Source organism: Panthera leo, chromosome A2, assembly GCF_018350215.1.
Source record: "Panthera leo isolate Ple1 chromosome A2, P.leo_Ple1_pat1.1, whole genome shotgun sequence".
NCBI lineage: Eukaryota > Metazoa > Chordata > Mammalia > Carnivora > Felidae > Panthera > Panthera leo.
In genome coordinates this window covers 53,805,957-53,819,297 of record NC_056680.1, presented here as the reverse complement: position 1 = coordinate 53,819,297, position 13,341 = coordinate 53,805,957, and the positions used below count along the sequence as shown (strand labels likewise).

Here is a 13,341-nt window from a genome sequence, read left to right as displayed (position 1 = left end):
TTAAAACACATGTATTCCTCGACTTTTTTACAGTATTTCTCTGAAATGTCTTTCTTTCCTTTGAAGGACCAAGCGCAGTAAGTGCTCTTTTTTTCCCTGACAGGACCCAGAAGTTAAGTCCCATCAGCCTTCGCGCGCGACCTTCCACTCTCTTCCTCGGCGCTGCCTGCGGAGGTGGCAGCCATCTGTAACTCGGTGAGTTTTAATCGTTGGCCATCCGCATCTCTGCGGTCTTCATCTGGTATTGTCGCTTCGTGGTGAGGAGGCCTGCCCTTCCGAGCACTCGTCTTGGTGGGCTTTGTCCTTTTCGGTTGGCTGGAGCACGTACAGGAACAGAACGAAGCGGCCCAGCAGATGATGGAGGTTGCTTTCCAGGGCCACTTGGCCGCCCTACGGAGGCCGCCTGGTGTCTCTCAGAGTTGCCGACAGTTTGTTTGAGGCCTGGCAGTGAAGGTCGCCCTTTCGGGTCTAGGCAGCGCGGGCTCGTAGGGACTGTGGAGCCACCAGAAGTTTCCAGTCCGAGGGCAGGAGTATTCCAGTTTTGGTCAGCGTTGTGTTTCCGCGTGTATTTTGTTCACGCCGACCGACGCTCCCTCCTCTGCGGTTTTGGTCTTGGGGTTGCTGCTGCGGCCAGACCGCCAAAACAAAACGATCGATTGCTGCTAGTCGATCGGTTCAGTTAACTAAGAATCTCTGAGAATATAAAACTGCATCCTTGTCTGCGAGGAAATAATGTTTCGGGCGGAGGTGCGTTCGTTTATCGAACACAAAGTTCACGGAGTACCGTGTGCTGAACAAAGGAATCGAAGCAGCGAAGAGAACAAAAAGGGTGCTGCAGTAGGGAAAAAAAACTAGGGTAATCGGGAAGGCCGGTCCTCGGATGATCTTCAGGTAGAACAGGAAGTTCCAAGGCCTAGAAGCATCTTATAAGTACATTATGGTTTTATAGGTCTGTTGTGAGAGAATTGTAGAGCAGCAGCACTCTAGGGGAAATAACAGGTTTCTCTGCTTCCAGTCACTGCAAGCATTCAACGTGCAGTATCCTTTCCATTTTACAGGTGAGAAAACAACTAAGGCTCAGGTTCTTGTGGATTGTCCAAGTTCTGCCTAACGAAAAGGAAATTGGACTGTCTGGGGTTTGGAGTGCCAGGTGTGGGATTTGCTCCCCTGTGCAAGCTGAGAACTTTTGGGGGTCCATTTGTTTTAGTTTTTTTTTTTAACGTTTTGATTTATTTTTGAGACTGAGCATGAGCAGGGGAGGGGCAGAGAGGGAGGGAGACACAGAATCTGAAGCAGGCTCCAGGCTCCGAGCTGTCAGCACAAGAGCCCGATGTGTGGCTCGGACTCGCGGAGTGTGAGATGATGACCTGAGCTGAAGTCGGATGCTCCACCGACTGAGCCGTCCGGGGGCCCCCATTTGTTTTAGATTAGCTGTTAGAGCGTGCTTTTTTCTTCAGTGTGTGAAGTGACTGCTGACCTCCCAGGATCGCATCTGGAGAGTGGTTCGTATTCTGCCAGCTTCGGAAACGGGAGGGAAAGCAAGCCTGGCAGAGGTACCCATTCCATTCCCAGTTTGCTCAGTAGCTGGAGATTGGAAGACACTCTGCAACAATGTTCAAGGCCTGAGCCGGAAAGCTTCCTTCTAGGACTCTGTCACCATCTCTGCTTCTTTCTTGAAGGCATCATGGCTGCCCTCAGACCTCTGGTGAAGCCCAAGATCGTTAAAAAGAGGACCAAGAAGTTCATCCGGCACCAGTCAGACCGATATGTCAAAATTAAGGTATATATGGTCCTGGGATGGAAGTGTTTGTTGGGGTGGAGAAAGGAGCCCCTAAATGGGCTGTTGGATTTATGGTATCACCTGGTCAGAAGATCACATTTGGCAGATGAACCAGTCCAGTTAGTGGAAGAGCTCTCTAGAAACTTAGGTCTGAGTACGCCTTATTGGCATTCAGTCACTTGATTATAGTATGAATTGGACGTTTGGCTGTTTTGACGTGTCTAGAGGCTTGTATCATTTTAGGTGGCCTTAAGAGGTTATGAGAAGTAGATTATCCGTATTTTATGATGAGAAAACTTGTATCTTGAGTGCAGTGCTAGAACCCATGCTCTTCACTCTTTACCTTACTGTATACACAATCCCCTCACATTCTATCAGTCTGTAGTTTGTTTTTCCTTTATTTAGGCGTGTGGATGTGAGTCTATATTCCTGGTGCTCAAAGGCAGGAGCCCCTATTTTTCTCCACCAAATAAAGGTGAACTGTAACCCAACGGCAGCTGTTGGGGCATGTTTCCTTTTCATTGGGTCCCCCTTTTTTCCTCTAAAAGGAAGAGGTGTTGGCAAAGGCACTAACCCTCCTGTGTTTATTTCAGCGCAACTGGCGGAAACCCAGAGGCATTGACAATAGGGTGCGCAGAAGATTCAAGGGCCAGATTTTGATGCCCAACATTGGTTACGGGAGCAACAAGAAAACAAAGCACATGCTGCCCAGTGGCTTCCGGAAGTTCCTAGTCCACAATGTCAAGGAGCTTGAGGTGCTGCTGATGTGCAACAAGTGAGTTGGGCCCCACTTCTGGGTTCAGGTGTCAGAAGTCTGCATCTGTGAGCAATTTTGGTAGGGACTTGATAGAATGCATTTGGAGGAGTTGTATATTCTCTAGGGAGCTTAAAGAATGCTTGTTGGGGGCTTAGAAAGGTTTCCTTTGCTGGAGCAGGGTCAGGGAACTTCCCCCGGTAAGTATAGAGACCTGAGACCTGGAAAGACAGGACTTTGCCTGACAGTAAAAACGCTGGAGGATCCTTTTGGCAGTTCTTTGCAGAATGGTGGCTTTATTTATGTGGAGGTATGGGGGATATAGTGTAGCCTCTTCCAAAATCTCCAGGAATAGACGAGTTGCTGTCTGACTAAGAGCTCTGTGATCTGAGGTAGAGAAAAGGAGGAAGGCTTTGCAATCAGGATGGCTCACAAAGTTGTAGAGATGCTAGAGTGACGGAGGATTCACAGCATTCCTTTCAAGGGTTTTGAGAAAGTTAGACACTTTATGAGCTCTGTGAGAGACTTGGTTTGCTTAGGCCAAAAGGGGGACAGTGGGATGAGAAAACATTTAACGTGGGAAGTTATTTAGATGCTTTGAATTTGGATTGGAGGGAATGGTGTTCTTATATTCCTATTAAAGATACTTGGGCAGCAAACATGAGTTGCAGATGCTGCTGGATGCCAAAGAGGTACTTTTTTTAAATAGCTTGACAGTTTGTGTAAAGAGCTATAGAAATTTTTGGAATTTGTGACCTTTACACCACAAGTTGCATTTCTGGATATTTGTCCTTAAATAAACTGAAAAGCAGAAAATCTTTGTAAGGCTGATCATTGCAGCAGTAACTGAAGGATTGAAAGTGTAATTTGTGAATGGTGGGAGTACAAGCACCGAGTGGAATGTTACATATACACTCAAAATGGTGATCATGTGGGGAAAATGCCTAGGCAGAGGGGAAGGTATTTAAGATGATTCATATGTTAAATATATATATGGACGAGGACCTGAGGAGTTATTGAGGGGGGAAGAAAAGATTTAAGTGTTAAGAACAAAGATGGAAACGTTTCAGAATATAGCTACTTTGAGCTTGAGTGAACCTCCTTTATAGAAAATGAAAAAATTCTTTTAGTTTGCTTGTCTGTTAAGCTATTTTGCTGGAGTTCTTAAAGAGAACTCAGTATGCCCCATTGCCTTAGTCACTTCTTACAGTCTTCCTTTGCTGAAATTTCTCCTAGAGTCTTTTTTTTTTTTTTTCAGGATTTTCATTTTTTTTTCTAATGTTTATTTTTGAGAGCATGAGCAGGAGAGGGACAGAGAGAGGGAGACACAGAACCCAAAGTAGGCTCCAGCTGACTGGGGTTCAAACTCACAATGAGATTATAACCTGAGCCAAAATCAATAGACGCTTAACTGATTGAGCCACCTAGCTGCTCAAGATTTCATTTTTAAGCAATCTCTACACCAACATGGGGCTCAAACTCGCCTCCCCAAGATCAAGAGTCAGATGACCCACCTAATAAGCCAGCTAGGTGCCCCTACAGTATCTTTTCTTAATTAGCTGTTGATGGCGTCATAAAATGCTTTGGGCCAGTTTGTTACCAAACCAGGGTATGGTGCAGCTGTGAGGAATGAGTAAGTTGGAACAGTATCTGTTAAGCGGGTTAAAGTATAGCTATTTGCTGGGCAACTTTAGGCAATGTTACTTCTCAATTTGAATTTTGTCAGCAGCAAACAAGTAAATTAATGTCTGAGCCAGGAAGCTCCTGTTTTAATCAGACTGTTGGATTCTGCTCTTGGTTACTTTGCAGAGAGTTTTAAAACTTCATGGGACTAGAAGGATAGAGGAGGACCTTTGAACTTGGAGTCTGGGTCTGAGCCATGATAGCCCTGTCTGTTTCTATATATCTGACTTGGGAATTCATTTCCACCTTTAAGGGCCATGGTTTGTCTGTAAGATGGAGGCAATACATGGATCATACGGCTGCTGTAAGGATTAAGTGAGAGGGAACAATGAGAGTGCTTTTGTCACTGCCTGGGAATACTTTAAGAGCCTTACTGCTGGTACCATACATTTTAAGAGAGTTGGGATTCAGGGCTGTGCAGGTCTTGTTCATCAGCCATTTACCAGCGCCTCCTTACTCTACTCACTAACCAATTCTCTTCCAGATCTTACTGTGCAGAGATTGCTCACAATGTCTCCTCCAAGAACCGTAAAGCCATTGTGGAAAGAGCAGCCCAGCTGGCCATCAGAGTCACGAATCCCAATGCCAGACTGCGCAGCGAAGAAAATGAATAGACAGTTTATGTGCACATCATATTTGTGTTAATAAAACCATAAAACTACCATCTGGCATTTCCCTCTTTGGTTTTACTCTTCAATTTCCTACTCAGACAAGTTGTCACAGATGTTTTTTTACTGCTGGTTAATACTCTGGAATTTTCCATTTGGAAGAGGTTTATAAAGGATATTTTATTCTTCATAGGGCACAGGCCTCTGGTGCCCAGATCAGCCTTGTCCACTCCATTTGGGGGTAGGGGAGACTTGGCCTTCAGACCAAGGTGGGTTCCTCCCTTAACTGGAGGACCTTGTAGCTCAGAGCAAGTAGTCATTCTTAGGTTTGCTATGTAAAGTTGGATGACATTTACTCTGTGTGGTTCTCGTGATTGAGAAACTGCATTAAAGAATCTAGGTGAATCCCTTACTCCCTTACTTATTTGGTGCTGAAATAGCATCCTGTGGCTTCTGTCCTAAACCATGACAGGATGACAAAAATCCCTCTACTATATGATCAGCCTTGGGTGTCTGAAGATAATTTGCAGTCTCCCTTTTATAACCTTCCCCCTAGCTGGCTGCTTCAGGTAATTGAACAATTTCTGAAGATGTGGGATCCTTAACATGATATAGCCTCTTGATTGGTATTCAGGATTTAATAATCAAGCTTCCTTTTCAACTACAGCCCACACTCTAGGCAACAATAGCTAGAATTTAGCCCTGTTAATTACAGGTATGCCTCTGGAGGCCCAGGCTTGGTTTGGTTCCAGACCACTGTGATAAAGCAAGTCACACGTCCGACGCATTTTCTGGTTACCCAGTTCATATAAAAGTTATGTTTATACCATACTCAAATTTATTATGTGCAATAGTTTACCTAAATAATGTGCATACCTTAATTTAAAAATAACTTTATTGCAAAAATAACTGCCTGAGCTTTCTATGAGTGGTAATCTTTGCTGGTGGAGGGTCTTACCTCCATGCTGATGGCTGTTGACTAATGAGGGTGGTGGTTGCTGAAGACTGGGTGGCTGTGGCAAGTTACTAAAATTAAGACCATGAAGTTTGCTGCATTGATGGAGTCAAGAATGCTACTTCTCTGTAGCATGTAATATGAGCACTTTACCCAGAGAGCTTTCAAAATTGGAGTCCATCCCCTCAAACCCTGCCACTGCTTTATCAACTAAGCTGATGTAATATTCTTTAGTTCTTTGTCATTTCAACAGTCTTTAACAGCACCTTCACCAGGAGCAGATTCCATCTCAACTCCACCGTTAAGTTTTCTCATGAGATTATAGCAATTCCGTCACCTCTTCAGGCACTAATAGTAACATCAAAGATCACAGATCATAACAAATACAATAATGAAAACGTGAACTGAGGAAAATATGACACATGAAATGAGCAAATGGTGTTGACAGACGTGGCTGGACGCAGGATTCCCACAAATCTTCAGTTTGTAAATGCAGTATCTACAAAGCATGATAAAGTCAGGCATGCCTGTGTAAAGTTAGGGTACCACTTTACTAAGAACTGGTAGCAAGTGGCAGTATATAGTCCTGGGATATGGCATGTAGACTCCAGAACAAGACAACTGCATACAGGGTGTTTTTCCCTACCAACCTGGTCAACTGAGCAGAAAGAACTACCCTGGTTATAATTTTCTTGGCAGGCTAGCCATGAGCGGTTTTAAGTCCCTTAGAAAAAGGTCTTACAGGTGGGCTGCCTCCAGTTCAAAACCTAGTCTGAAACATTTGAGTAAATGTTGGTCATTTTCATGATTTCTTTAAACTGACTTGGGGAAACATACGGATGGTGACATGCCTAGTAGAGGAACTGTGCAGAGAAAAAGTAACAAGGATCTCTTATTAACCTGGGACAGTACAGAAAATTCTTTTAATCTGTCGCTTAATATTTGTGTCTTCAATACTAAAAACTAGGAACATGTTCAAAGTCTTCCTCCGAAGGACACAAACCAACTGGTTACACCTATAGGAGGGGTGGCGTGAAGAGGTGGTCTTGCTTCCTTTGTGCTTTCTGGTTTCCCATTTGACTACATAAGCGTTTTGAAATTAGAAAAAAAAAAAAACAGATCTAATTCTCTATCCCAACCACCTCCCCTGCAAAAATACCAATTTCTGAATCATCACTACCAATTGGAAAAGGAAGCATTTTGAATTCTAAAATGCAAGAAGCTCAGAGAAGTAGCTTTAGTTTTTCAGATGCCCAGCCGAAGCATGAATTTTTGGCCTATCAGATCAAGTGAAGTGAAAAGTGGGAGAGGTGTGAGTGACACTGGTGGGAAAGAAGGCCAGCCGGCTGCCTCCTAACCTTTCACAGCTGTGAGCACAAGAGTATTTCTAAACACTACTTAGTCCTCTGTAAGGCAGGGACTCCCCAGTTTGAAGGTGTAGACTGCCCAGTGTGAAGTCACATATCCACTATTTGTGCCAAAGGGCTTGGAAAAACGTCCATGCCCTGTTGCTTTGAATGACTGTCCTGAGTTACAGGGTCCAACTGTTGGCAGCCTTGCAGCTCCTGCTGGGGGCCTCGAGTTGGGGTCCCTGGAGAAGGCACTGTAAGCCCCGACCAGGAGCAGGACGGCCCCCCAGTGAGATGAAGAAAGGGCAAAAGCAGAGGCCTTTGGCCAGCATGGGGACAGTGAGGCCTCAGGCTTGGGTAGGCCCCCTTCTCTTGGTAAGGGCCCACCTGGGGACTGGGGAAGCACTAGCTGAGCTCCATAGAGTCTGTGCTGGGGGCTGAAGCAGAATCCTTCTGGATGCTCTCAAAGAGGGCAGCAAGTTCGGGGTTGGATCGGATTTGGGAAGAGAAGTCAGCCATGATGGGGCTTTTCCCTACTTCCGGGATGGTCAGCAGGGCGGCCACAGCCCTCATGGCGGAGCGTTTCAGCTCATCTTGCTTCTCAAACTCCTGCTTCACGGAACCAGCTTTGACCTAAAGTGGGAAAAAAACGAGCCATCCTTTACTGAGCCTGACCTGGCCTGGCATCACAGCCTCCCTCACTAGTCTCTGGATTCCTCTCAACCACCTGTAGTAAGCTTTCCCAGTTTAAATCACAGCATAACCCCCTACTTCAGTCTCCTGTCCTGAGATTTCTCCTGCACTTTTACACTGGTAGGTTTCTCCAGAGGGTGATTCTTTGTCATTCAAATCAACTTCAAAGTCACCTAGGGGGCCTCGGACCAGCCAATCTAAACTGTCCACCTTTCTTTTCATTAATAAGTAATTTGATGGGGGCACCTGGGTGGCTCACTCTGTTAAGCCTCCGACTTCATTCAGCCCATGTCATGATCTCCGGTTCGTGAGTTCAAGCCCCGCATCAGGCTCTGTGCTGACAGCTCAGAGCCTGGAGCCTGTGTCTCCCTCTCTCTACCCCTCCCTCACTCACACTCTCTCTCTCTCAAAAATAAATAAACATTAAAAAAAATTAAAAAATTAAAAAATAATTCAGTGGTGACAATTGCTATAAAGTGTTAATTGTCTCCTGCCCCTGATAGGAGATTCAGCCTATGTTTATTCACTGTGCTTAAAAACAGACTCTTGGTATCATATGACTTGGTGGTACCATCTGACTTAATTGAATGAATGGATCACTATGACAGTCATCTAGCTGGCCTGGCTTCTTCCCCCCAACTCAGGTGCCTGGCCCTGCAATCTCTTCGGCACAGCAAATACCCAAAACTGCCTTGTCTGCCTTGTTTTTCATCCCCCACCCTCTTCCACTTATTTAGAGGATCTCAGAATTCCCCCCACTGCTTATGGAATAAAGTCCAAATTCCTCTCCATGCCCCTGACTTCACCCAAAGACTCTTTCCCTTGAAGAGTCCGGTGTAATGGTTAAGAGCTTGGCATTGGGGTTGAACAATCAGGTTCAAATAGCTCTGCCCTGTAAGAGCTGTGACTTCAGGTGGTCATTCTAAGCTGTACTTCCCTTTCTATATGTAACAGCCTCCTTTCCATAGAGTTGCTTTTAAGGATTAAATGACTTAACACAGTGGGGCACCTGGGTGGCTCAGTCGGTTGGGCAGCTGACTTTGGCTCAGGTCATGATCTCATGGTCTGTGGGTTCAGGACCCGCGCTGGGCTCTGGGCTGACAGCTCACAGCCTGGAGCCTGCTTGGGATTTTGTGTCTCCCTCTGTCTCTGCCCCTCCCCAACTTGCGCTCTGTCTCTCTGTCTCTCAAAAATAAACATTAAAAAAAATAAATTAAAAAAAAAAATAAAAAGCTTTTGGTTTCCAGAGCTTTGTAGGTTTCAGTGGATGAGGGATCGTGGACTTGGATGCAGCAAGTTTTCATCATAGTGCCCCACACACAGTGCCCTCTGGGCAGCCAGAATGAGTGGCCTCTGTGTGGGCCTCAGATCAAAGCTCCTCTTGCCATCTTAGCCGAGTGGAAGGGTGTCCTGATGCTGCAACACCATTTGCAGCCTTTCCCTGTGAACTGGGATTTTTCTCCATGCTGTATAGCTCCAAGAAAACTAGAAGTGATTTGGCCTTTGAATCTGTCAAGACTGCAATGGCCCTGCAGAACCACTGTTTTCTATGACTTCATACCATGCATAGGTTTACAAACTGAAGCTTAAAAGGTAGGTTTCTATTAAGAAATTACCAATTTTATCTGTTTTAGCCACAAAAGATTTCATTTTTTTGGAAAAGGTTTTGCTCTTTTGCAACTTGAAAATCACTGTTCTATAGATCTCTCTCCTCTTTAAGCTCCAATCTGAAATACTCTGCCCTCGTTTGGTTAATTCCTACCCTTTCAAAACCCAGATTAGTTCTTTCAGTCAACAGATAATTACTGGGCACCAGGCTCTGTTCCCAGTGCTGCAGTTTTCCCCCAGGCCTTCCACTCCAGATCCCTCCCCTGACCCTTGAGGCACTCCAGCCTAGCAGCAACTCTGCCCTGGATCAATCACCCGATCAATGGTTTCTATCTTTCCAAGAGAATAACTCAGTGTTCCAATTAGGATGTGGGAGTAGGGAATGCACCATGTTCAATGTGGTATCCCTAGTACCTTGCTACAAGGGCCGGCACCCAGGAAATGTTTGATGAACGAAAGAAAGGTGGGTGTGAATCCCAGCTCTGCAATTTACTAGCTGGGTAGCCCAAATCAATAACTGCACCTCTCTGAGTCTCTGTTCCTCTGTGTATACAGTGGTGACAATAAGAAGTACTTTATAGGGTGACAACAACAGTTAAATGAAGCACTTCATATACAACCCATAAATGGTAACTGAATAATCTGTAGGTGTGCCCAGGGCTAGGCAGGAGGGCTTACCTTGGCGGTGCAGGTGGCCCTGAGTGGCTCAATGAGCCGGTCCACCCTCTGCAGAACAGGTGCGGGACACAGGGTAGCCAGTCGGGCCAGCATGATGAAGGTCAGCATCTGCCCCAGAGGAAGGAGACAACGTTCACAGTGAAATGGCCAAAAGGAGCAGAGCCCAGGGAAGATCAGAGGATCTGGTACCAATACCTGGAGCTCAGGTCCAAACTCTAGCACTAATTCCTGCCAGGGCCCTGCAACAGTCTCTCCCACTCTGGGCCTCAGTTTTCTTATCTATAAAATGTGAATGGCAGTGGGCGCCTGGGTGGCTCAGTTGGTTGAGCGTCTGACTTAGGCTCAGGTCATGATCTTGTGGTACATTAGTTCGAGCCCCACGTGCTGACAGCCCAGAGCCTGGAGCCTGCTTTGGATTCTGTGTCTCCTTCTCTCTCTGCCCTTCTCCTGCTCATGCTCTGTATCTCTCACTCAAAAATAAATAAACATTAAAAAAATGTGAATGGCAATACCCACTACACCAGCTACACTTGGCTGAGGAGGATCAGATAAGAAGAAGCACCAGGGAGGGGGCTACTCTCAAGCTCAGATGCTTACAGAGCCAGGCAGACACTGTCCATGAGTGAAGAGGGCCAGATGGCAACTGGGAAGGAGTTAGGAGTCCACACTCCAGACAGCAGCTGTCAGCTCCAGCCCGTTGTGGCCATGGGAATGTGGCCCAGGGCTCATGCACTGTTTTCAAAAGAAACTGATTTTCATGTAAAATCTCTCAACTTTTAAATACTGGCACCCAGTTAAAAAAAAAAAAACAACAACAACTGCTCTATGAGCCAACTAAACACATCTACAATCCTGGTCCAGCCTGCAGGAGAATAATGGTGACCTCTTTCAAAAATGGTGAAGTTCCTACAAACATGCAGCATAACGGATGGTTGTCTGAATTCTACACGCCCTACCCATCCCTACCGGATGTCCACCCTGCCCTGACCCCCCCGCAACCCACAGCAAAGGAGGGGGACCAGCAAAAAGCATGGCATCACACAGCACATGCTGTGACCCAGGGCTCCTCCATTTCCCAGCTGGTGCCCTGGAACCACACAGCTCTCTGGCCTCTCCCCTGTAGAGTGGGCATCATAAACCCACTCTCTAAGGGTGTGGTGCAGACTCACCCTCCTCAACCCACCCTCCTCAACACCAAAAGGAGCCTGGACATAGGAGTCCAAATGTTGCACTGATGCCCAGGCCTCGTCCTGTGCTCCCTGGAGGGCAGGCAAGAGGGCCGTGTGGCCAGAAGGGGTAAGAAGGGAAAAGCATGGGGGAAATGCCTGTAAAAACTGGCTTTTATCAATCAACAGTGGGCCTTGGGCATCTCTCACATCAGTGCAGAGGGACCTGGCTCACTCTTCTTAATGCTGCTAGCATTCCAAGACCAGAGGTACCCAGTTTATTGAGTGAGCTTCTGATAGGTGGACATTTGGGAAGCTGCCAGCTTTCCCCAACTCTCAGAACAATCTAGAACATAAAACTCCAAACATGTTTTTAGGTGTCAGTCTAGAGGCTCTGTTCACAGAGATGGAACTGCTAGGTCAAAGGTGGGTCTCAATTCTAAATTTTTCTAGCTACTGCTAAACCGTCCTCCAAAGAGCTTGCCCAAAGATCAAAGGGGAGCTCAAAGAGCTTGAGGAGAGTGTAGACTCTCCTCAAAGGTGTTTGAGAGGCTGGTTCTCTTTCTTATTGAAAAAGAACAATGCAGTTATTTATAGGGGTGCCGGGGTGGAGAGTGGGGGACAAACAAGCAATGGGCCCCAGTGGTGCCTGCTCTCCCCTTCGTACAGGGTGGCCATAGGTTTGGCAGGGAGCCCATCCTACCCGGATATCATAGTGGTCCTTCAGGCCATCCTCCACGTGATTCAGGAACTCGCAGATGTCCAGCCGGCCCAGACAGCTCTCAAGCAGCGAGTACATGCATTCAAAGGCTGCCTTGCGCACGTCCAGCCCATCATCCACTGTGTGCTTAAAGGGCCCCATTTCTACCTGCAGGAGGGAAGGGTGACAAGGGTTATGGGATGTGACTCTAGGGTGTAAGAACACCTCCCTTAGTTCCTGCTGCACACCCCACCTCTGTTGTTCAGTACTGTGTTCTGTCCCCAATCTCTTGCCTTTGCTCAGCCTGCAATGCCCTTTGATAATAACAGTAACAATAATTATTATAGTCTACTGAGCAGTTGTAATGTGCCAGCCACTGTGCTGAGTACTTGACAAATGACATGTTACTCAAGCATCACAACAGCCCCAGGAAGACAGTGTTATATTAACCCCACGTAACATAAGAGGAAACTAAGGCTCAGAAAGGTTAATTAATTTTCCCAAGAACACACAGCTAGTAAGCAGCTGAACTAGAATTAAAAGCCCAGGTCTCTGAAGCTTTTAACCACAAGGCTCTGTTCTTAATGGTACTCTCATTCTCACCCCTCAAAGCCCAGCTTAAATGCCCCCTCTTTTGGGAAACTTTCCTAACCCCTCTAAACATAGTCGCTTCCTCTTCAGCAATGCCAGGTGGTTTTTTTTTTTTTTTTTTTTTTTTTTTTTAAAGAGAGAGAGAATGGGCAGGGGAAAGACAGAGAGATAGGGAGACAGAGGCTCCAAAGTGGGCCTGCACTGACAGCAGCAGGCCAGATGTGGGGCTCAAACCCACGAACCATGAGATCATAACCTGAGCCGAAGATGAATGCTCAACTGAGTGACCATCCAGGCTCCCCAAGACATTTTTATTATACTATGTGATGATAGCTGTTAATTAACTTTTAATCTGTGCCCCTTAAATCCTTATTGCACCAAATAGGCTCTATCTCAGTAAATAATCGGCAGAATGGGTGTCTCTATCCTTTAGGTGGCCGTGAGCTCCCTAGTGGCAGCTCTGATCCAGCTCTGATCCTGGCACTCTGACACAGTGCTGGTGCTCAGTGAATGCCTGCTGAATGTTGAGCGATAATAAGAACCACCAACATTTACTGAGTGCCAACTGTGTGCCAGGAGCAGCCCTGAGAAGCTGCAGGACATAACTCATTGAATCTTGTCAACAACCCTATGATGCAGACACGAACTATTTTCCTCATTTTTCCCAAGAAGAGAAACAGACTCAGAGCAGATTAAATTGTCCCTAGGTCAATGTGCCCAGGGTCACACAACCTGGAAGTGGAGGTGCAGCATTTGACCCAGGCCACATGGCCCAC

General features: G+C 46.3%; 2 protein-coding genes and 1 non-coding gene across 4 annotated transcripts in view; 2 read left to right on the top strand and 1 right to left on the bottom strand.

The window, feature by feature from the left end:
* The first annotated feature begins 93 nt into the window (after positions 1–93).
* Positions 94–4,879, top strand: RPL32 (ribosomal protein L32). Its single transcript, XM_042911189.1, has 4 exons — positions 94–195; positions 1,680–1,780; positions 2,374–2,555; positions 4,702–4,879. Exons 2-4 carry the CDS (start codon positions 1,685–1,687, stop codon positions 4,829–4,831), a joined length of 408 nt encoding a protein of 135 aa, XP_042767123.1. The 5' UTR covers positions 94–195; positions 1,680–1,684; the 3' UTR covers positions 4,832–4,879.
* LOC122214692 lies at positions 1,475–1,614 on the top strand. The gene has a single exon (XR_006200066.1). It is a non-coding gene; the product is annotated as a small nucleolar RNA SNORA7 (small nucleolar RNA).
* A 102-nt stretch (positions 4,880–4,981) lies between the features above and the next one.
* CAND2 (cullin associated and neddylation dissociated 2 (putative)) overlaps positions 4,982–13,341 on the bottom strand; it is a 34,028-nt gene continuing 25,668 nt past the window's right edge. For both annotated transcript variants that reach the window (XM_042911171.1, XM_042911179.1), the window contains exons 13-15: positions 11,978–12,142; positions 10,109–10,216; positions 4,982–7,762 (exon numbers count right to left, since the gene is read on the bottom strand). In XM_042911171.1, coding sequence (XP_042767105.1) covers positions 7,535–7,762; positions 10,109–10,216; positions 11,978–12,142 — 501 coding nt within the window. In that variant the 3' untranslated portion in view covers positions 4,982–7,534. The remainder of the gene's footprint in view (positions 7,763–10,108; positions 10,217–11,977; positions 12,143–13,341) is intronic.

What these genes read in the sequence shown, in the direction of transcription:
- RPL32 (XM_042911189.1), top strand. Translation starts at nt 1,685, where the DNA reads ATGGCTGCCCTCAGACCTCTGGTGAAGCCCAAGATCGTTAAAAAGAGG. An exon ending in ACCGATATGTCAAAATTAAG is followed by an intron (nt 1,781 to 2,373) that starts GTATATATGGTC and finishes TGTTTATTTCAG; the next exon opens with CGCAACTGGCGGAAACCCAG. An exon ending in GTGCTGCTGATGTGCAACAA is followed by an intron (nt 2,556 to 4,701) that starts GTGAGTTGGGCC and finishes ATTCTCTTCCAG; the next exon opens with ATCTTACTGTGCAGAGATTG.